At 38.5% G+C, this 22,953-nt stretch overlaps 3 protein-coding genes and 1 long non-coding RNA gene across 13 annotated transcripts in view; 3 read left to right on the top strand and 1 right to left on the bottom strand.

Moving 5' to 3' along the window:
• The first annotated feature begins 4,783 nt into the window (after nucleotides 1-4,783).
• Nucleotides 4,784-12,653, top strand: LOC144036145 (uncharacterized). The gene is made up of 2 exons (XR_013288595.1): nucleotides 4,784-4,973; nucleotides 11,153-12,653. It is a non-coding gene; the product is annotated as an uncharacterized LOC144036145 (long non-coding RNA).
• On the bottom strand, nucleotides 8,634-13,851 carry LOC144036143 (leucine-rich repeat neuronal protein 4). Its single transcript, XM_077546522.1, has 2 exons — nucleotides 13,501-13,851; nucleotides 8,634-11,882 (listed from the first exon to the last, which is right to left on the bottom strand). The coding sequence occupies exons 1-2, from the start codon at nucleotides 13,706-13,708 to the stop codon at nucleotides 11,149-11,151; spliced, it is 942 nt and encodes a 313-aa protein (XP_077402648.1). The 5' UTR covers nucleotides 13,709-13,851; the 3' UTR covers nucleotides 8,634-11,148.
• Nucleotides 13,852-17,023: 3,172 nt separating this feature from the next.
• On the top strand, nucleotides 17,024-20,395 carry LOC144035812 (uncharacterized). Of its 4 annotated transcripts, XM_077545779.1 has the most exons (4): nucleotides 17,039-17,112; nucleotides 17,404-17,542; nucleotides 17,607-18,059; nucleotides 18,794-20,395. In XM_077545779.1, exons 3-4 carry the CDS (start codon nucleotides 17,732-17,734, stop codon nucleotides 19,753-19,755), a joined length of 1,290 nt encoding a protein of 429 aa, XP_077401905.1. In that variant the 5' UTR covers nucleotides 17,039-17,112; nucleotides 17,404-17,542; nucleotides 17,607-17,731; the 3' UTR covers nucleotides 19,756-20,395. The 4 variants fall into 4 exon arrangements, with proteins under 4 accessions (XP_077401903.1, XP_077401902.1, XP_077401905.1 ...); XM_077545778.1 differs by having other exon boundaries at nucleotides 17,404-18,059; XM_077545777.1 differs by having other exon boundaries at nucleotides 17,024-18,059; nucleotides 18,809-20,395.
• A 1,032-nt stretch (nucleotides 20,396-21,427) lies between these two features.
• The window catches only part of ltbp3 (latent transforming growth factor beta binding protein 3), a 38,591-nt gene continuing 37,065 nt past the window's right edge, over nucleotides 21,428-22,953 (top strand). The window contains exons 1-4 of one of the 7 annotated variants that reach the window (XM_077545772.1): nucleotides 21,428-21,608; nucleotides 21,694-21,756; nucleotides 22,307-22,444; nucleotides 22,722-22,812. In XM_077545772.1, coding sequence (XP_077401898.1) covers nucleotides 22,725-22,812 — 88 coding nt within the window. In that variant the 5' untranslated portion in view covers nucleotides 21,428-21,608; nucleotides 21,694-21,756; nucleotides 22,307-22,444; nucleotides 22,722-22,724. Of the gene's footprint in view, nucleotides 21,781-22,306; nucleotides 22,445-22,721; nucleotides 22,813-22,953 lie in introns of all 7 variants that reach the window. The other 6 variants (XM_077545773.1, XM_077545775.1, XM_077545770.1 and 3 more) reach the window with 6 other exon arrangements.

Raw genomic sequence — 22,953 nt, 5'->3', positions numbered from 1 at the left:
TTAAATCCTTAATAGCGACATATGGTGTCCGAGACGAGCGCTTCGCACTGTTACCAGGGAACAAAAGGTTTGTGTAATCATGAGGTGAGTTTGGTCCACAGCGTTCTATCCTCATTATGCTCTCATTACGGCACATTACTGTCCTGCCTCTGATTCCCCTTCATTTGGGGCCTGTTGTGCTCAGAGTAGATTTCGGCAATATTATACCAGCAACGCCGCTTGTGTCAAGCTGGCGGCTCGGGGGACTGAGTTGGCCCGCCGCATCCATTTTTGTGGCCCACACAAGTTTATTCTTTTCGTTCTGTACTGAAATTGCAGGTTTTCTTCACTTTTAACATATTACCAGCCTATTTTTTCCTTCACTAAATTGCTTTTTACAATAATGAACAATGGTTATATACTTAACTATTTGTGTGCCCACAATTTTCCATCACTTATGATTTAAACTTGTTTTTTTGTTTTTTTTAATCAATTGCCGGGACGATTGTGTATTTGTAATAATATGATGGTGTGTCTACTGTGTTGTATATTTATTTTCACAGTCATAACGATGTGGCTCGTGCTGAGACAACTCTGATCTACACGACCAAGACAGGTAATCATTTCATCCTTTACAGCAGTGATTTAAAATGAATGTACTACTACAAATGTATCTTTTTGCATCTATCTATGCCGGCAATGTATAAAGACAGGCAGGTTCCAAACTTGTGTTTGCTAGGTGACCTAACAACAACTGACTTACCACATAAACAATTTCAATCTACACTTGTAGCCCTTACTATCGCTAAAAAAACAATTCTTGTTAACTGGAAAAATAAACAAACTCTGAATATCGACCAATGGTCTAACCTCCTCATAAATCACATTTTAATGGAAAAAATATCTGCCTCAAATAAAAACCAAATATCAAAATTTATAGAAACATGGTCTACGTATATAGAATTTTTTAACCTAATTCTGGTTACTTAATTCTGTCTGTTAGCGAGAGCCACTACATCGTGATAACTTACATTGATGTTTCTGCATTTGGCAATTTATTATTATATTATATTATTAGTATGGGATTTTTTTTTAATGGGCTTTAGGTGAACTGATGAATAGACACACGCTTGCACGCACACACACACACACACGCACATACACATACTCACCCACATACAAAAAAAAAATATATATATATATATATATATATATATATATATGTGTGTGTGTGTATATGTATATATATTTAAAAAAAAAAACATTAAATTTTTTTAATTTATTTGTTTAAAAAAAAAAAAAAGGAGAGCAATGATGATGTCAAAATGAATGAACAATATTGAACTCTCCTGGGGAAAAAAAAAAAAAAAAAGACAGGCAGGTTCTATATCAAACTTCGTGTTCAAACGAGCAGACTCAAGATTTGATACTGACCAAAGTAAATATGTCAGTAAACTGAGACAAGCTCATCATTATTTTAGTAAATATTTTGGTGACATTTTTGTTTCTTGATGTGCAGTGAGATTTTTCTAATCACATGAGCCGTCCTTGGTTGAAACATTGGGAGAAATTGCTTTATAAGGGGAGATATTATCTTTTTTTTTGCTAGTTAATAGTAAAAATAGATGTCATAAAACCAAAATACATGCTGTTAATATAGGTATTTAATTTTTCATGGTACATTCCTCAATACATGTATAAATCCATTAATGCACGATCCTAAACAAAGGGTATTGATGCAAACAACAACAAAACGAGATACTATGACTTTTTTTTCTTTCTTCTCCCACAATGCAAAGTTAAGAAAAAAACATTCAAACTACTTAATAGCAAACTAACTGATTAACTCATTCACTGCCATTGGCGGCTATAGACGTCAAAATTTCATTTCAACTTTTTCTATTTGTTTAACATTTTTTCCCCCACTTTTGTTGACAAGAGTAAACTTTTTTTTATTGTACACTTAGAACAGATATAACATTTGTGATTAATTGTGAGTTAACTAGTGAATTCATGTGATTAACTCTTTGACTGCCAGACGTTTTCAGAAAAGGGATGCCGTGGGTGCCAGCCGATTTAAGCATTTTGACTGATCTTTCAAGGTCCACAGAAAATTGTGTTTGGACTATGGAAACACACATACTACCAAATGAAAGATTGGACTCTCATCTTTCATCAGAAAAAAAAGTTTGTTTCTACCTTATTCCGTTTTTGAGTAATCAACAATAGAAAATGGTTAGTTTCACCTCTGTTTTGAAACAAACGTCTTTTAACGTCTTTGGCACTCCTCCATAGGATTTTACTAAACGTTATTTAACGTTTTTGGCAGTCAGAGTTAATTGATTAAAAAAAAAAATCGCCTAACACCCCTAATTTTTAGTAATCTTTTTTTTTTTTAAATCAAGTCAGATGATTCAAATTTTTAATTGTAATTAATCGCATGACTTAAATATTTAACTCACGATTAATCACACATTTTATATCTGTTATAAATGTACAATAAAAAAAAATTCTAGGTTTTCATACTCTTAACAAAAGTGGAAAAAATGTTAAACTAATTGAAATAGTTGGAATGAATTTTGTGTGGCCAAATTGCCAATTGCCCACCCCTGACATATAGTATCGCTAATAATCAAGTATACCTCAGAATTTTTCAGATTAAAAAAAAAAAAAAATTGTTCTTCTGTGTGCCCTGCTACTTCATGCTCTTGTAGTGGTCGACGAAAACACATCCAAAGTAGCCTGAGCTGTGCAGCCTGCCTGTCCCATCGTCATCTTTGAAGAATCGCATGGACACTTTCAAAGAAAGCCGTCCTTTCTAACTGGCTGAGTTGGAACAGCGTAGTCACAGTCTGCAGAGTTCCTCTAAATCCCAAAGTTTGTGCAAGCCAGTGTCAATATTGCATGATGGCGCCTGCCTTTTAATGAACAATGCGCGCCCACAAGAGAGAAGGGGAAAAGAAGTAGAGCAAAAAAAAAAGAAAAGACATGTCCTCCCTCGTCACAGGCTCCTTTCATCATCTTTACTACCTGTGCTTCTTGGTGGATTTCATCACCACCGGTGGCCTGTTTTTATCAAGTGATGAGATGTGTGTGTGTGTGTGTACATCCTAACACATTTGGCTCGCCATATCTTCTCTAATGCAGCCAGGAAGTGACCCAGATTGTCCAGTCTGCTGGGTGTGTTTACATCCAAGCGCCCTGATGACATTGTCAGTCAAGAGGCATAGCTCGGCAGCAGCGGTGAGAAGGGAGGGGGGGAGGCAGCGCATGATAGAGGCTGCTCTTACTGTAACTAAAAGCCCCCCCCCCCCCCTCCACCCACCCATTATGATGAAACACTCCGCAGGGATGCAGATCCTCGCTGTCTTGTGACTGCCTTCACATCGGTGTTAATGGCTATTGATCCCAGCGGATGGCAGGCGGCCAAAGTATGCTGATGTTACTCCCGTTGCATAATCATATTCATTTCTTTAATGCACCGAATCAAAAGCTGCCTCCCATTATTAAGGCCCACAAGCTTCAGAAAGGTTTACATGTCTTTATTAATCCTCTTTAATGAATATACATGGGTCAAGTTTTTGTGCTCAGGGTCCTGTGTGAATGTGTAGTGAATAATCCGGCCCTGATTCATCTCTTCATTCAACACCATCTTGCGTGCGGCGATGCCAGAGGTGCTTGCGGTAATTGGGATTTGTTTTTCTTCAACATCTGGCCATGTCACAGACCTGGATTTTATTTTTTTACGCATGGCTTGTTTCTTCAATGTGCAAACTTCCTAACTGGAGCATCTCTTCACTGACTTTGTACGGATAATCCTTTTCATGCATCTTTGCAGAGGAATAAATAATACACCATGAAGCTTGTCTTGATGATGTGTTATTGCTGAGCTATTGCAGTTCGGCTTTGTGACGTTATATTTTTTTTCCTTAAACTTGATGCATCCCAACCTTTTGCCACATGGATCATCCAGAAATCATCAGGGAATTTCTGGAGCCAATTGGCTGCACTGAGAGAAAAGGGGGCGAATGTTTTTGCATCTCCTACAGTATTTTCTCTGTGTAAAAATATTAATAATAATATATATTTTTTTAAGTTTAAAATGTCATATACATTTTGTTCATGATCATGTTCTATTTAGTGGTGATTCTTAAAAATAAAAAAATGTTTTGCCACATGGATCACCCAGAAATCATCACCTCTGAAGCCACTTGGCTGCACTGAGAGAAAATGGAGTGTCCTATTTTTCAGTTCTTTATTTGTAAAGAAATTTGAAAATATTGCATGCATTTTGTTCCACTTCACTATTTTATTCCACTTAAGTGTTGATTCTTCACACACACACACACACACACACATCTTAATGTTTGAAGCCTGAAATGTGTCAAAGGGTAAAAAAAATCACGGGGGCTAATGCTTTCACAAAGCACTGTTAAAAAAGTTTTAAAAAATATACAAATTATATTCAGGACAAACGCACACAAATAAATAAATCTTAATGCATCCCAAACTTTTGCCACGTGTATCATTCAGAAATCATCAGGGAACTTCTCAAATTAGTTGGCTGCACTGAGAGAAAAGGTGGTGTCCTTTTTTTTTTTTATTAGTAAAGAAAGTTGAAAATATCGCATACATTTTGTTCCACATCACGATTGTATTCCACTTGTGTTGATTCTTCACACACACACACACACACACACACACACAAATCTTACCGTTTGAAACCTCAAATGTGGTAAAAGGTCAAAAAGTTCACAGGGGGCTAAGACTTTCACAAGGCACCGTAGCTGTAAATAAAGTAGTCGTTTGCAGATTTGGAATAGTGAGATTTCCCTTTGACGCTCTGAAATTGGGCACCGTGAGAACAGCTGCTCTGCTCGGGGATCTGGCAAGGTTAAATACAGCTCTGGCTTCATGTCCCTGCAGGTTTATTACACGGTTAAAGACCCATATGGCAGGCAGCACCCACTGAGATCATCCAGCAAGCAAATCAGGTATATTGCACCGCTAATAACTCTTCTATAATACTATTGAATAGAGATGGGCGAGTACCGATACCAAGTATCGTATCAGTTCGATACCAGGCTTTTTTTTTTTCATATTTTAAAACGTCCACAAGAGGGCGGCCAATACCAGTATTAGCTGCCCTCCTATGGCCATTTTACAATCAGTACCATGAAATTGAATAATAATTAATTTCATGCAATTTTAAGGAAAAATGCTATATTGGTCTTTCTTTGTGGAAAACTTTGTGTTTCAAAACGACTTATGATGTCGGTGACTACTCGAGTTCAGTACTTGTACTGGTTTCTGTCTGAGGGGGAAAAAAAATTGAATATCCTTACCATTTAGCATCAATGAACAAATGTCGTCATTTTCTGCTCATTTTTTTTTATCAAGCCTATGCTTTTTAGCAAATGATGCAAAAAATGATGAAGCATAAGTCAGGAACAAAAGGTGCAACTCATTTCCAGCCCAAGCATTAATAGCTCTAAAATATTTGACTTTTTAATCTGATCGTACTAATTTGAATTCCTTTGGGGAAATTTATGTCAATCAAAGGTGAGATTGTGGGCAGAAAAGATGGGATTAGACAAAATGTAATTTTATTTATTTTTATTTTACCCATTATGAGGATTATCCCGCATTGAATAAATACATAGACATGTTTTAGCTTTTGATGTAATAGATGAAAAAAACGGTATAGAGATTCGTGACCTCAGCTTGATGATGTGTCAGGAGATCAAATGTCATTGATTGTGTGCCTGTGTTCTAAGTGGGGGGAAAATGCCGGCCCCCTGAGGTCACATCCGATTGTTTGTCTGTGACAGTCTTGATGGATAACTCAGGCTCTTGCCTATATGTCCCGTTGTACAATGGCAGGTTGCCATGGTGACCTGAATTCCTCGCACATGTAATGAAAAAGCACTTGACGGCACACTGATGGAAAAAAGTCGAGCAAACAATTTAAATGTCTCTTGAAAAATGAAAAAAAAAAATAGTGGCACAAACTCATGTTCATTCCCATTAGATCGACTCATTTCCATTCCCACTTCATTATCACTGAGCTCATGCCTAAGGTGCTTAGGAACTCGCTCTACAGTAATGACCTCTAGTGATCTTAATGAGAACAGGACGGTGCTTTGATTTGCCATTGAAGCGGATATAAAAGGTGTGTGACTGCGAATCACACGGGAGACCCACGCACGTGTAACAAGCTGACACTTACACAAAACAACATAAATCATCGGACATATTTTCTGAAGTTAATCCTTTTAACGTTCACTGTCATGGGGCCTGAGCAGAAAGATCCACGGGAATAAAGTCCATTTGTGTCCTTCTTTGCCCTCTATGAACTTGTCATATGTTCTACAGAAAGAAACGGGAGTTTACAGGATGACCTCATTGCAACAAAGGACTCAAATGGGTGCTGACCTACTTAGAAACATTTGATATGCCCCATGAAAGCTGATCCTGGCAGCTGAGTAAAGAAATAACAATTATACAGAACTTCAATGGGCAAGTGCAAATTAAATACTGGTTGTTAAATGTATGATGATTAATCTTTTTTTTTTTTTTTTTAAATGACTTAATTACATAAGAGTGACACTTCTACTTGCCAAGTAATGAGCTATTATATTGTGCTAATGCTAACTATAGCGGATACTGGAGTATAACACCATAAAGCGCCTTTGCAGGAGGATATGGATGTTTACTGACAGGGTGGACATTTTTGGCTAATGTTTTGCTAATGCTAATTTTATGAGTCAATGGTGGACATTCACTTAGCCGCATGGTTCAGTTAGCAAGCTGACCCCTGTACCTGTAACTATATTTTGAATTTCAGATTATTATTATTTCTAATGTATATATCAATTGATATCACTATGACAGAGTGGACATTTTAAATTTGACATCCATCTACATACACATGAAAATTATTACTGAATCTGAGACACAATCTCTTGACACATTGACATAATTATTTTTCACCATGTTGTAATTTACTGAAGATGCACGTGTACTGCAAATTCCACATTGTAAAATTGGCTGATTAAATTGCTCTAGATTATGCATACATTGTCCATATCCTTTAGAACGACGCACAAAAATTGTTCAAAATGTCGAAAACAACTTCTTGTAGTATGTTGCCACTTTTTTGGTATTACTTCAAGCTAGAAAATATACATACTCAAATTCACATCAGATGTTTGAGATGAACTGATGGATGGATGCAATTTAATATTGCCACCAGCAGAGAGCAGCAAAGATCTAATACTATTAGCTAATGAAGGCTAGTAGACAAAACAGGCTACCTCCTCACTGCATGTTCCAAATGGGGTAACGCTTGAGTTCACAGCCATTATTGCAACAAAAATGAACAACTGCTAAGCATTAGTCCACATATTACCAACACATGAATACAAAACCACTTGCGTCACCGTGAGTCACCAAATCGCAGATAGTCACGGGACTTGGAGGCACGTACGCAAACAAATGTTGTTGTGAGCCCAAATGTAGTGAACGCGGCCCTGTCTGTCACAAAAGACACATTTCTGACGAATGGGTGACTCAACGTGACTCCGGTTTGCAGAATCTGTCCACGTACGAGAAAAGAGTCACCAGCCGTAATCTGCTTTGTCACTCACTTCAAATGCTGGAAAATGACAAACAGTTCACAAGAAAATCACAATGTGCTGCTTCTCATCTAATCTACATATGAAGTGGATACTGGAGAGTACACGATGCTATGGTTCGAGTCCCGGCTCTAGCCTGCCTGTGTAAGGTTCGCGTGTTCTTTTATGTTTTCTATAAGTACTCCGTCTTCCTGTCACATCCCCAAAACACGGGTGCAAGGTCAATTAACTCATTCATTGCCGGCCATTTTTATTTTTATTTTATTTATTTTTTTAGCATTTTGACATTTTCAAGACCCACAGGATACTGTGTGAAATCACCAAATCTACCTAACTGTGAATGCTGAAAGCATTCACCGCGTTCGTTTTTATTATTCTCCTCACATCTTTGTCATCATTCAACTCCCATATACAGCATCCGATTTACACCATTCCAATTTCAACTTGCTCCAAAAATTCACACCACCCGGGCCCATATTTTTCGTACTTACAGTTTTCACATAATTTAACATTTAATATCAGAGTTTCCTCATTGATTTTAATTTGGACAGACATTCAAATCCAACTTTCCACTCCCTCCCATGCAACTTATCATTCCCAGGTGTTAAACAGCATTGGCCCGTAAGCAAGGGTCGGGGGTTCGAATCCCACTTCCATTGCAAATGTATCCATGGGCTTTCCACCTGCATTCAAATATTAGCTTTCAGCATTCACACGCAATTTCTCCAGAAAAGAATACACTCTCTCCTTCCACCAGGAAAGAAAAGTTTCATTCTGTGAACCGGAAAATTTGAAAAGCTGGACATTCTTTCTTATCATGGCCTCATACCAGCCAAGTAGCGGAAGACTGTCAAGTCTCAGATGGAATGAAACAAGCCTCGTGAAATCTATACCCACAAAAAAAAAAAAAAAAAGTTTTACCACAGCTGCAAAAACAACGGTTGAACGCTCAAACTTCCGACAAGACAGATGAAGTCGCACAGCCATTCAAAAACTGTTAACAGCAAAGACACACAGTTGGACTGCAATGGTGTTTAATAGTCAAAAACAAACAAAATGTATACAGTACAGCGGTAAGATTTCAGAATTTGCTGTGCGTAGACAAAAAAAAAAGGTAACATTGTTTTCGAACACTGGCATACAACAACAAAAAAACACTTCTCACAGAGAAGTCACGTTCACTCAATGCCACGTTTAATGTTTTGTGGCATTATGACTTAATTCATTAGATTGGTATCATACCGCAAGCAAGTCAGTTTAAGGATCTTAAATATTAGTTTGACCTTTTTCATGTAATGGGTTTACTCTGTACAAACGACTTTAGGATTTTTGGGGAATATTGCCTGTCCAGTATTTGGATTCTTCGTGGTGTCTGGAGGTCCGAACTCTACGCGCAGAAACATGCACAGCACTGACTTAATGACTTTACTTCAAAAAATTCTAATCTACAGTCTGTTGTTTATCTGTAAAATGTGTCATGAGGGATTTATTTTCCTCTAAAACTTGGCAGAAGAATCAAGCACCTATACTTCACTCCCACACATTCGGAATGGTTTCTCAACTTGTACACTGTAAAAAAAACAAAAAAAAAAAAACACTCACCATTTCTTCATTAGGAATGCACCATCTGAGATCCACATCAAAAAAACATTGCAGTTCCACACCACTTCAAACTAAACAAAACCACAATAAAATAAAATTTAAAAAAAGATTTTGCTTGCATCAAATGGTATGATAGGGGAAAGAAAGATTGCACATTATAACAACAACAACAACAAAAATGTGTGTTATAATTTATATATTGTGAATCTGCCAATGCGGAGGAAACATTTTTGACTGGCAAATGCCTTTAAACGCATTTAAATGATCAGAATCTGGTTTTATTGCCTTGTAAGTGAATACATTTTACATTACTAGGAATTTGTGGTGAAGACATGACATAAACGAGTAGCATTAAAATGACATAATATAAACATGAAAGTAAATTATAATATATATATATATATATATATATATATATATATATACATACACACACATTGACTTGAATTTATAAAATATGTGATTGATTAAAATATGTAGATGGGAGGAAAGCAGTGCAAAAAGTCAATATATATATCATAACGAGCATAATAATACATTGACTAATGTATTTCCAAGTATGCTCGACCGTACTTGCGCATGCGCAGACCCACTTGGTATCATTTAAAAAGAATGGCAAACAGAAATCTTGCTAGCATAATAAATCAGAAAAATTACAAATGACTTACTCAATTTTGGAACGTATTTGTAATGCATGCACAAGTTAATACCCCAATATTTATAAGCGTTTAGCCCACAAGTACGTTCAAACGTACCGGTTCTTAAAATACGTTTTAAATATACAAATAGGTTCGAAGTTAGTTGCCAGTCAGAAATGTTTGCTCCACATTGGCACTTCCACGATTCTATACTCAATCATCTTTAAAAATATATTTATATAAATAAATACATTTTTCATTCCACACATTTTCTTTTGTGCATCCTATTCTAAAATAGAATAGTGTAGATTTTATATTGACTACTGATTTGTGGAATAGTAAACAAAAACAAAGACATAAATATATTTAATACGTATGAATGTTTTTCGTGAATGTGTAAGGTCTAAATAAAAATAATTGATCAATTTTGTTTGCATAATACATTAAATATTTTTGTAGTTTTGTGGTAGTGCATTGTTTTCGGTTCTGTGGCTTTAGCACTATAGAAAACTAATATGTTTTTGTGAAAAAAATACAAAACTGTACTTTTTAAAAAAACTTTTTTTCTTCTTCTTTTTTTTAAAGATCAAAATAAATCATCTCCAAAGGCTCATGATGATTACCATGATGATGATTACCATAGTTATAGTTAGTTTTGTAAACATTAAATGTAGTTTGTTAGTTTTCGTTTTTTTTTAAAGCATTTTCGTTTTTATTTTATTTCGAAAATAAAAGTTTTTTTTAATTTTTGTTTTTTCGTTAGTTTTAGTTGAGAAATAGGATTTGTAAAGTGTTAATTATATATTTAGATTTATATTTAGTCTCAGTCATTTTTAGTCCAAGTTTCAGTCCCGCTTGTTAATTTTTATCATAGTTAGTCAACCTCATCCCGTTTTGATTTAGTCCATTTTTAGTCAACTATAAATCTAGCATTTAAGTCCAAGGAAACAATTTTATTAGTCTAGTGTTAGTCAACAAAAACTGTCAACATTTTAGTCTAGTTTTAGTCATATCATTTTACCCCTGTATATTTTTTTTGAGAGTTTTTGTTTACTATTCCACAAAACTGTACGTCAATGAAAATCTTTCTGGGTGAAGCAACTTTGCAATAGTTTTTTCGTTGTGTGTGTATAATTGCATGTTTTGGGGATAATGAACTATTTTGATACCGCTCGGGTATATACTTGCGTAACCCTTGAAAAGTTGAGTGCTTTCCTTGCTATTTCTTCTACAAAGAAAAACTTCCGTCGTCACCCCGGTGAAGTGTCTCTTGTGAAAGCGTGTGTTGTTGTTTAGATTTCAGCAGTGCCTCTCACGGAGATGCTGTTCTGCAGTTTCCTCTGCCGCCGCCGTCTCCAGAGCAGCGCAGCCAACAACAGGAGCAACAAGAGCCCCAGAGCGCCCCCTATCAGTCCCGCTATCAGAGACGCGCTGCGCTTCTCGGGCTGGTACATCAAACACGATCCCTCGCTATCTCCGGCGTCGTTCAGCGCCACCAAGCAAACCTTGGAGATGTTCTGGATGGGGCCCACGCCCCCGCTGCGTCGGCTCCTCCCAAACGTTTGCTTTTCGGCCCCGCCCACCGTCACCTTGTAGGCTTTCACGAAGGAGTAAGGCGCACACCAGCGGAGGACCACATCCGAACCGTTCCAGGTCAGCGTTTTCAGGAAAGGAGGCTGCGGCGCCTCCCGTTTAGACGTTGACCCCGGACACAAACAGTTATTGGCGGCTGCGAGCTCAATACAAGCGGGCTGGTTCTCCTCACACGGGTTGTAGTCGCATCGCTTCAACGTTCCTCGTTTTGCAGACACGGTCTCAGGTGGAACGGTGGTAACGTCGTCATTTGTGTCGTAATAGTTATCCGGGGGGAGCACGAGGACCTCGGACGGGAACGCACGGGGTCTGAGGGGCCGTGTCCGATTGGCCCCTGGCTCTGGTTTTGTCGTAGGCTGAGAAGTGGAAGCACTTAAGAGAAGCAGGTAAATGAGCATCGTGGGAGCGGGTCTGCTGGGAGCCATCACACAGCCTGGAGATGGTACAAAGAACATATTAGGAAGGACTTGTGCAGTCACAACAATTTTTGCACCCCGTTGGGATCTTTTTATTCCCCATGAGGGCTGGTGTTTTATTTTTATTTGCTATAATGGGCCCCTGGCGTGTGAATTACATTGGTGGATGCCAAAGCCGGCCGGGTGAATGATGAATAGTGATGGTGGGGAGTAAAGTACAAACCAGGGTTGTAATCGTTTTTCATTTTTCGTTATACATATTTTTTTTTGTCTTTTTGTTTTTCAAATCCAGTTTTTCAGATTTTTAGTTTTTATTCTAGTATTAGTTTTAGATTTTATCAAGCTATTATTTCAACTGAGGATTTGTGGATACTTCACTACTGTACTCAAGTAGATTTTTATTGTATGACCTTTTTCTTTTGCTTCCTTAATTTGGAAACAGATATATGTACTTTATACTTTCGTGTACTTTGTCAAAATAGGTTTACAATGTTCCCTCACTACTTCGTAGTTCGGTTATTGCGAATTTTCATTTGTGACCTGGTTTCTGGTTAAGGGAAGCCATTTTAAGGATAAAAAGAAAAACCTGAACCCCGATGTCTGTAAAAACATTAGTAATGTGTATTTTTTTTGTCCAGTTATCATTGGCTAATTTAGCTATTACCGTCTTGTTTTGGTAGCATGAGGCAAGCAAATGCTAGCTAGCTAGCTAGCTAGCTAGCTTGCTAGCTACTCAAAATTTTCTTCCCACCATGAAAGTTAATGAATGGAAGGAAAGTGAGAGGGAAGTTTTTTGTTGTTGTGTGTTTTGTCCCAAGTTGTCAAAACAGGTAACTGACCATAATCATTCATTTTTACTTTTGTATTTTTATTGAAATACAGGTCTTGAATCTGCACCTTTTTTTATACCAGGGTACAAGGAGGTTATCTGCACTTAAGTACAGAGTTTAAGTACACTTGCCACCGCTGCCAAAGAGTAATTCAAAAAAATTCCACCCGCTTTGCTTGTCAACTTGATCAGGGCACCAGGAAAAGAAGGATGTGGGAAAGTAACAAAAACAAGTGGGGGGGGGGGGGGGGGACACTCAATAATGTTAAAACTATTGATCCAAGAAAAATATATATTTTTAAATATGATTATTAAAATATTTGACAATATTACTGTTGTAAAGTATTTTTGAATGATTGGACAAATTGTCAGCAAGCTAAACTAAGCATTATTTTGTGTAAAGGTTTCACTTAAGCTCTCATTAAGTTGTGCCAGTAAAGTGGAACTTTTTGTTTTTCGTTTGAAGGGGTTTATAAATGTACGCAAACAGAATATTTGGTGGCAGGATTAATCCTCATGTTAAGCTGTCGGAGGTGGCTCACACTAATTCAACATTCCAGACCGTATTGCACAAGAGAGGGTCGGTGAATGCCTACACGCACGCACGCACACACACACACGCACGCACACACGCCCATGTGGGACACACTGCAGCTCAGTCAGCTGGATCCACTTACAGGAATTTTCACGATGAATCAACACAAACATTTTAAATACAACTTGTGTTTGATTACACAGGAAAAGTATTCACATTACCAATACTTACTAGAAATAACCATTTACAACAAATAGTATAAATAACTTACTTGTTGCTTGCAGAAGTTTCAGCAGTTGAAATGCTTTAGGAAGCTCTTCACGCTGCTGTGCTGTCCTCCACTTGTCTGCTTCTCCTTTATGTATTATTTCTACTTCTCCTCTCACTAACAACTGCAACCTCCCACACTGCCCCCGCTTTTTGGACCCTTCCTGCACCCGCTCCACCTCCCACCCTGTCAAAGTTAAATGAGTCTGCATGCTTTTGGAAGAGTTTACGATCACTCACAGTGGATGCGAAAAGTCTACACACCCCGGTTGTCAGGTTTTGTGTTGAAAATCAGACCAAAGATAAATCATTTCATAACTTCTCATGACCATTACTGTGAGCTTCTGGAATTATGGCCAAAGAGTTCAACCACGGTTTAAAGATTTTGTGAAAACACGTACAAAAATGGGTTATAGTCCGACAAACTCAAGGTTGAACTTTTTGGTCGTACTTCCAAAAGGTACCATTAACTCATTCACTGCCATTGACGGCTACAGACGTCAAAAATTCATTTGAACTATTTATTTTAGTTTAACATTTTTCCCACTTTTGTTAACAAGAGTGTGAAAACCTAGGTTTTTTTTGTATTAGAACAGATTTGTGATTAATCGTGAGTTAACTAGTAAAGTCATGCGATTAGTTACGATTTAAAATGGTAATCGCCTAACGCCCCTAATTTTTAGTAATCTTTTTCTTAAAAAAAAAGATAAAAAATTTGAAAAAATTATTACAATTTTTTTTTCTAAAAAAGAAAAGATGATAAAAAATGGGTGTCAGGTGATTACTTTTTTATCGTAATTAATCGCATGACTAGTTAACTCACGATTAATCACAAATTTTTTATCTGTTCTAAATGTACCCCCAAAAATGTTTGGGTTTTCATACTCTTGTTAACAAAAGTGGAAAAAAATGTTAAATTAATAGAAATAGGTCAAATAAATTTATGACGTCTATAGCCGTCAATAGCAGTAAATGAGCTAAAAGGAATTTATGAGCAGTTTGAAATAGTAATCAGTATTAGCATAAAACCTTCAAGTTTCTACGAAAGGAAAAACTATCATCAGGAAAAGCCGACGACGCCATCCAAAATGTATTTGGGGTTAATCAGAGGCACTTTAAATCGCAGCAGGTTTGTTCTGTCATTCAACATGAGTTAAAATGTGATTGATTCAATCTGAACGCATCCACATCTCTAGTTATGAGTGGGTGTGCACACTACTTTTTCTGTTGATGACGTCATATATAACCATTACAATTTAATGGTGGAATAAGTTTTGAAATGATTTATATTGGTCTCATTGGACGGGGTGTGTAGGCTTTTCATATCAACGGGAAATCATTCTGATCTGGCCAGCATAGACCATTTAACTGCATTGCTTTGGACTACTCACTTTTTTTTTATCCATTATGGGAGTGCGTCTCGCTTGTTAATGATCTCTGATCGCCTTAAAGGGAGGAAGGAAATTAAAAAATGCTCTCAATGCTTTATTCGTGAACGATTACTAAATGACTCCAGACTGCCGCTCACGCCTCGTCAGACCTCTCACCTAAATAAAATGCATGACTTTGCCTAGCACATCCAAACAACGTCCAGACAGAAATGGAATGCAGCTGAGGGACATCTGCGCACCAAATCCAGGAAATAAACCAGATCAGACTTGTATGATGCCCAGTCGCCCACAGCATATTTTGCCTGGTTTCTTTAGCAGATAGGATGGCTAAAAAGGGAGTGGAAAGGTAGATTTTAGTTTAACAAGTTTAACAGCAAACTATAAGCAAGTTGTCAGAATATACGTCAACTATTCTATTTTCAACGAAACTCGAAATGATTGATTTGACTGTCCTCACTTTCCCCAAATGGGACCAATAAAATACATCTGTCAAGTACCACAGAATTTTCTAGCGATGACCTGATTGGAGCAAAAGTATTGGAACATTCCTTTGCTGTTCACAACAAACATTTGGGTTGGACGTCAAAAGATGAGACGAGCTGGACGCTGTGGTTTAGCATCTGTTTAAATCTGGTTTGTGCTTTTGTTCAAATTCACGATGCTCACTCCTGCCCCCTGCAGGTTGGTCTATGTTCTTTGACAATTCTCACATTAACTGCTGCCGTTTAAATTGGGTAGACGCTTTTATACTGTTACTTGGTACACCAGTAATTTAATTCCTTGGGACATAAAAAAAAAAGATTTTATATTGGTATGATGTATGACCAATGTTTGTGTAAGCATGGTGATACATGTGACGAGACTGTCTGCCTCACAGTTGAAAGGTTGTGTGTTCAAATCCTGGCTTGGACTTTTTTTTTGTTGCTTGCTTTTGCCAAGCGTGTGTTATCCTGGTACAATTTCCTCCAACATTTCAAAAACATGTAAGTTAGATTCATTGAAGATGCGAAATCCTATTAATCTGACTGTATAAATATGTGCCCTCCAAATGAGTGCCAACTAGTCCGGGATGTACTCTGGTTCTTGCCCAAATTCAGCTGGGAAAGGCTCCAGCTCCCCTGTGACACTAAACTGGATTTTTTTTTTTATGTTGAATTCAGTTTTATTTCACTTTTAAGAACAATCCACAACAATAGAAATGTGATTCCAGTTTTGTACTACTGAATGAACGGTCTATGTTCGGAGCGGTCTACAGCGCCCTCTGTAGTATTTAAATAGGAACAACACACTCAGGGCTACAGTGCTGTCTGTCATTCATGTCTTGTTGACGATGTATTTATTTTTATTTATTTAAATTAGGCCGTAGGCTGAGGGTAATATCTGTAGTGGTCGTGCTACTCTGTGGATTGGTTATCAGTGTCTCTAATTAAAATTCCGCATGCAACCTTCTTGTTTACATCAGTTTTAAAGTTTTTATCAGGGGAAGCCGATAAGCACGGGGTCATTCTACTTGAATGTAAACCATATGTGTCTAATTTTACAAATGACCCAAGCATATCGGATTACATGTTACTCATACTTCAATAATTAAAATGTTATTCATATTTTTTTGTCATTGTCTGCTATAAATTCCCTTGGTGTTTTTAATTGTATTAGTTCATCTGAATATGTTTTGTGCCTTTGTTTAGAAATTTGGATTTACCAAAATTTTCAGAAAGCTTTTCCAAAACATGAATGTTTGTGTCTGTTGTACGGAGGACCAAAAATGACAAAATAAAATACATGCATGAATATATAATTAAATGTTTAATGAATTGTTTAATTAATTCATTATTTATATAATCATCTCGATATTTATTGATTCGATTATTTAAATATTTATTTATATGTATATTTATTTCGATGTTTTATGCCAAAGTTTGAAATTCGCAAATAAATAATGGAATAGGCTAATGACTGTAAATAGTTTATGATTCATTTAATTAATTGAAAATATATTTATATAATTTTGGCTGGCACTCAAGATCCCCCATAAAATTATTATTATTTTATTTATTTTTTTGTTTCAAGATTTGACTTGCTGCGCACTTCAGGTTGGTGACGCTTTATTCCAATCAGAGTGCATTACTAGTGCCTACGTCATCTTCCTGCGACGGGTTAAATGCAATTCCGTAGTTAGAGGTTGCAAATGGAAGACTCGACACAGGGAGCTATTTTTACGTCTAGTAAGTAACGCAGTTTAACTTTATTCTCACACATAAACGGTCGCAAGCGTGTTTTCAGGAATACGCTTTGACATTATTGATAAAGCTAGCAGGCTAATGCTAGCGCGCAGATTTGGGCCCTGTTTAATCTCCGAGTAGTCTGGATTGTTTTGGTCGGTGACGTCAAACTAAGCCGTAACACCTGACTCTTCCCATCTACCGAACATATCTGTCGGTTTCCGTTTTGCTTATTCACACGAAGTTAGTTGCATTAATAGGCTTCGCTAACTCAACCAAAGCTATGGCTTCCAGGCGGGCAGGTTATACGAGCAGCGTGGATTCCCCTTCATCAAATAGTGGCAACCGCAAGACGAGTATCAACAACATTCCTGAAAGGCCTGGGACAGAATCCTGCTACGACCGCAAACCAGACAAGGTTGCATACGGCAGCGTGAGTGTAACATCGCTGAAATCCCGCCTTGCACCGACCATTCAGTCTGCCATGTCGGCTGCAGTTGACACTCTCGTGGGCGAGGTGGTGCTTGTGATCAACGAGACTCATCAAGAGTTGCTGCACAAGGAACAAGAAAACGAGAGGCTCAAAGTGCGTCTGGAGGTGTCTGAGAGGGAGTTGAAGACTATGCAGGATTGTCTGTGCAGTGCCCAGAAGCTCATAGACCAGCTTCAGATCTCATACAGTGGCCCTCATAACATTGGTCAGTCGGTTTTCGCTCCATCTTTGCCCCCTATGGCGGCAAGCGTGGACCATCCGAACTCTCGAAACGGTGGAGCCGGCGTGCATTTGGGTCTCGGTGGTTCCGTGGGTGACTCACTTCATTCCTTTGAACCAAGAGACGACTACAAGATTTGCCAGCTGTCTATTCAACCTGATGGTTCTGTGACCAACCACGCTCTGGACTCCTTTGCAACAGACACATCTCACATGTGCGCTGATGCCAACAGATCAGGTAAAGATATTCTATATTGTAAAACACGTCAAAAAGAAATTCTAGCAGCAACTCTCCAAAAATGTAAAAGTTTAGGATGCAAGACAGCATGCTATCCAATAAAGGATCCCATCTTGTAAAATAACTTGACCCATATAGTTTTGTTAATTTCATGCCTAACAAGGACATTTTTAGTTTTCAAAAGCTAAGTTAATATAATAAATGGAACGTAATGCCCCACCAATTGTAAAACAAATGTTCTGCCTATAATTCATATATTTATTCTTGTAAGCGACAAGGAACCAAAAAAAAAAGTTATTATATTCATTATATATTTTTAAAATACTGTAATCGGTTATCTGAATTTTCATCTGGCAAATATGCTAATCGGCCTAAAAAAAATTGGGCCACTTGCTGTTGACTGAAAATGACATCATAGTTGCTCAGTGCTCAGGTAACGACCAATCACGGCTCATCTTGTGGACGTCACGTGAATGAACTCAAAACACAGGTGATCTGGTGATTGGTTATCTGAGCCCTGAGCAACTGTGATGTCATTTTCATTCCACAGCGAGTGGCAAAATGGCCGCCCCCTGAGTTGGATAACAACGGTTGGATTTTGATGCTTAATTTATATTGCATAAACACAATATTAATCAGAATGTCATGTGCAGACTAGTGGGGCATAGGACATACAATGACAATTTCTTTGCTTAAATTCCCACTTTAATAATTGAAAATAAATTTTATCCTAGCTATTTCTGCTTCAGAGGAGAGGCCGTCTCAGGGATCTGGTGAAGCTGGCGGCTTTGAGATAAAAGTGGAGCAGGGACAAGCTTCAAGCTCCACTCCGAACAACAGGAAGGACACAGTTGGCGATGGTGAACAGTCGTCCCACGCCATGGCTGACCTCAGCTATGTTCAGGTTGGGGATGGGGGCAGTTCCCAGCGTCCCTTCAGCCAACCTTTGCGCCACCAAAGGCCTGTTCGAGAATGCAACAATGCCCCGCAGCAGCGGATGATGGACGGGCAAAAGCCACTGGTGAGGACTTCAGGACCCGGAAGAGGTCACGGCGTTTCAACAGGTAGAGCAGACGAGCCAGCGGGACCTTCTGGCGCCCACACGGCCGCGGAGCCTCCCGGAGATCGTCCTCACCATTGCTTAGAGTGCGGAAAGACCTTCCGTCTGATTTCCAGCCTGAAGAAACACATCCGGATCCACACGGGAGAGAAGCCGTACCCTTGCAGCGTCTGCGGCCGCTGCTTCCGCGAGTCGGGCGCCCTCAAGACGCACCTGCGAATCCACACCGGCGAGAAGCCGTACTCGTGCTCCGAGTGCGGCAACTGCTTCCGCCACTTGGACGGCCTGCGCAAACACCGGCGCACGCACACGGGAGAGAAGCCGTACGTGTGCGCCATCTGCGGGAAGCGTCTGAGCCGCCTGCAGCACCTCAAGCACCACCAGCTCATCCACACGGGGGAGAGGCCGTGCTGCTGCCCCTTCTGCAACCGCAGCTTCAAGGAGCCCGCCGCGCTGCGCAAGCACGTCCGGACGCACCGCGAGGAGGGCGGCCACATGGCGATCGGCGCCACCGACGAAGCCGAACCCGACGCCATCGATAATATTAATAGCCTTCACCCGGCTGCACCGTCTCCCCAGATGAGGTTTGGGGAGTGGGGGGCGGAAGAGGACAACGCAGGTGCTGACTGTGTGTAGAAAGTCGGGTGGAGGGGGGTTCTGAAGATTCAATTTGGCACCGACACATTCCTCCCCCAAAAACAAAAAGCCAATCAGAACCCGAGAAGAGCCTTTTAAAGAAAAGTTGAATGCCTTCTGCACTCTTGAGGTTTTGATTTGATTAATAGCAAAGTGAGGACAAGTTGAATTATTTGCAACTGATTGTGGAGTTATAATAATAATAATAATAATAATAAACCTCCATCTATTAGAGTCGCGGATGAATAGGATGAAAACATATGAACATTTTCAACTTGGTGTGCACGTGAACATTTTTTAAGGGCATTTTCCTATTTTACATGTTGATAGTTTGCATGAAGTCCGTCCTTCACCACTCGGAGTACATCGTATTGACTGGTCTGCTTCTCAGCAATTTGACAAAAGCCGTAGCACACATTTAGAAAGTGCCTTAGCCGATTTAAAAATGATCAGTCAGTCCTGCTACTGAATGTAATTCTCACCTGGCGGGACTTTGGTCATTATTTCACAAGTTGCACGTCTTTATAAAACGCAGACACGTTGGGATTAGATTAGTCTGGCAAACATATCATGAAGAATCAGTCTTGTGTAATCCAACAACTGAACACAAATATTGATTAAAAAATAGAATTATTGTATAGCTTACAGGGTACTTGCATTATTTATTGCTCATTACTTATACTAATTGACACCAGCCACATTAGGCACAGAAAACATGCCTTTACATAGACAATAATCAGCTATGAGCAAATTATTAGAAGCAAAATGATTTATTTATTTATTGAGAAAACGAATGGCTAGCAAATGTTTTCTGATGCACTTTTTAGTAGTGTAAATATGGCTGTAATTTATTCTGTCTAATTTTTTTTATGTACAGTAAACCTTTTTGTTTTAATATTTCAAACCGCTAACTCATGATGTAAATATGCTTATTAAATACTGATGTCCCTCCCAGTTGTAACCCATATAGTCTCAGCCTTCAAACAAACTAAATATTACCGTATTTTCTCCATGTATGCTGCACAGTAAATGCTATACTGTAAATCTTCACGAAAGATGCTCCAAATGTGAAATGTTTGTCGTTGTATACCCACAGTGTGGTTTGCCAAGGTAGCTTTGCCCCTATAATGCTGTAGTTTTTTTTTTCTTTTTGCTTCAAATGACATTAAAGGAGGCCTTTGCATGCAACTTAAAAATGAAAACGGGAAGTCCCTGTTAAATGTGCAATGACTTTTCTATGCTTCTGTGTTCAAACTGTAATGTACTGTATTTCATCTGCTATAAATGTCACTCTACTAAAAGGCTTTGTTTATATTTAAACGTTATTGGACGAACACTGGAACAAACAATTAGGTTATATTTGTAGCAAGCGAAAATAGGGCGGGTGGACCACAAACTTTTTATTCTCCACATCGCCACCTGCTGGTTTGGGTGATGCACTGCACCACTCGCCCGATTGCAAAATCATTCATTAGAGTGACATCAATACGCAATTGACATTGAACCCTCAACTTGAACCTGCTGAGCGTTAGTAGACGCAAACATTTTCTACCTCACTTGAAACCTAAATTTGTATCTTGTTCCCTTTCTAACCAGTCTGCGAGTAAACAAGGCATTACGGTCCAGCCTCGTGCAGTGAGATCACAATCCCCCCCCCCCCCCCTTTTTGCACCCTTGCATGATCTCATTGCATCACGACTGTACCGCCACCAGACAGATGGTGGCGGTCTCTGGACACGCCCCCAAACATCCCAAATAACACTTAAGTAATGACAGCTGTGGGCGAGCACGCACGCACGCAAACCGCTGATATGTTCCTTTGGTGTGATTAAAAGCTTAACACACAAGACGTGGTACGATTTCTGCATTATAATTCAATTTAAATGGGTTTAATGGGAGTTGTTGCACATTTGATGTTTTCAAATGAAATTTGCATAGCGCAGCACAGCCCCTTCAGGGACGGCTCTAGGATTTTTTTCTTCAGAGGCTTGACTGGGGCCAGTGAGTCTCTTCTATATCACCCACGTAAGGAATGCAGCAATTAATATAGCTGATCAGCAATTAGTGTACTGTTGATTAATTAATTTGCCATTTACCTTCATATTGTTCTCTATGGGTTTAATCCACAAAATGCAATAAACTACAATTTCAAACAATAAGCACATGGTCCAACGAGGAGCATGTATCTTCAAAATTTAAATGTACAACGAAAGAATCCTTCATTATCAAAAAACATACAACAAAGTGTATTTTTTAAAAAAAATCTTGTTCTATAACTAAAACAATGAGGGAAAAAATATAATTGCCAGTCATTTTTAACTTAATGTCACAATATCAACCAATAAATAATAATGCGCTTGCAGTTTTTTTTTGTCGTGTCTGTCAGACCATCCAGATCAATATAATCCACAAAAATTTGAATGTGATGTTTTTTGTTTTGTTTTCCAAAAAACAAAATTTCAGTCAATTATGCTAATTAGACTAACAATACTGAAGAAATGCAAACTTCATTAAAAGGAGAAGTCCACATTTTTCTTTCTCTTTTTTTCAGGAATCAACCAATCACGACTCACCTGTTTTCTGGGTTTTGGTCATGTGACGTTCGCAAGCTGACCCTTTGGCACCGTGATGTCATTTTCAGTCGATAGCGAGTGATAAAATGTCTGTCCCCAGAGATGGATAAAAACGGGTGGATTTTGCTGCTTAATTCATATTCCACAAACACAACATTAATCAGAATACCGTGTTTAGACCATTAGGGGTGTATAGAACATATTGTCAAGATTTTTTTTTAACTTCACCTTTAACAGATTGTGACCAAAACTATTTCAGCCCAATTTTGTTTTTGAATAATTTTTTTTAGTTTCCATAATACATAGTATAATTTTTTAAAATGAAAATAATCTATGGTATGCTTTGTGTGTCAATTATAGGCTATTTATTTTTTTGTGTCTGTGTGCTTGCAGTTAATGACGGCAAAGGAGATGTCAGAGCAGCCTGTGAACTCCATGGAGTCATTTCCTCAGCGCCTGGAAAGTAAACACATACTTTTTTTTGGTAAGGAAGTGACTCACTTTCTCTCGCTCTCACTCTCTTTCTTATTGTGTCTGCCTCACTTTCCCTTGTTGACCACATGACCCCAAATACCGCCTTCCTCCCTTTGGGAGCGCAGTGGACATCCATTCCAGACACACTTGA

The sequence above is a fragment of the Vanacampus margaritifer genome, chromosome 16 (genome assembly GCF_051991255.1).
Source record: "Vanacampus margaritifer isolate UIUO_Vmar chromosome 16, RoL_Vmar_1.0, whole genome shotgun sequence".
Lineage (NCBI taxonomy): Eukaryota > Metazoa > Chordata > Actinopteri > Syngnathiformes > Syngnathidae > Vanacampus > Vanacampus margaritifer.
The sequence above is the reverse complement of the archived record's forward strand: the minus strand, read 5'-3'. Positions and strand labels throughout refer to the sequence as shown.

Bases quoted from the DNA above. Each gene is read 5' to 3' on its own strand.
- LOC144036143 (XM_077546522.1), bottom strand. From the start codon at position 13,708: ATGCAGACTCATTTAACTTTGACAGGGTGGGAGGTGGAGCGGGTGCAG. The intron at 11,883-13,500 runs GTAAGTTATTTA...TACCATCTCCAG, and splicing joins GAAACTTCTGCAAGCAACAA to GCTGTGTGATGGCTCCCAGC.
- LOC144035812 (XM_077545776.1), top strand. From the start codon at position 17,393: ATGGCTTCCAGGCGGGCAGGTTATACGAGCAGCGTGGATTCCCCTTCA. The intron at 18,060-18,793 runs GTAAAGATATTC...ATTTTATCCTAG, and splicing joins CGCTGATGCCAACAGATCAG to CTATTTCTGCTTCAGAGGAG.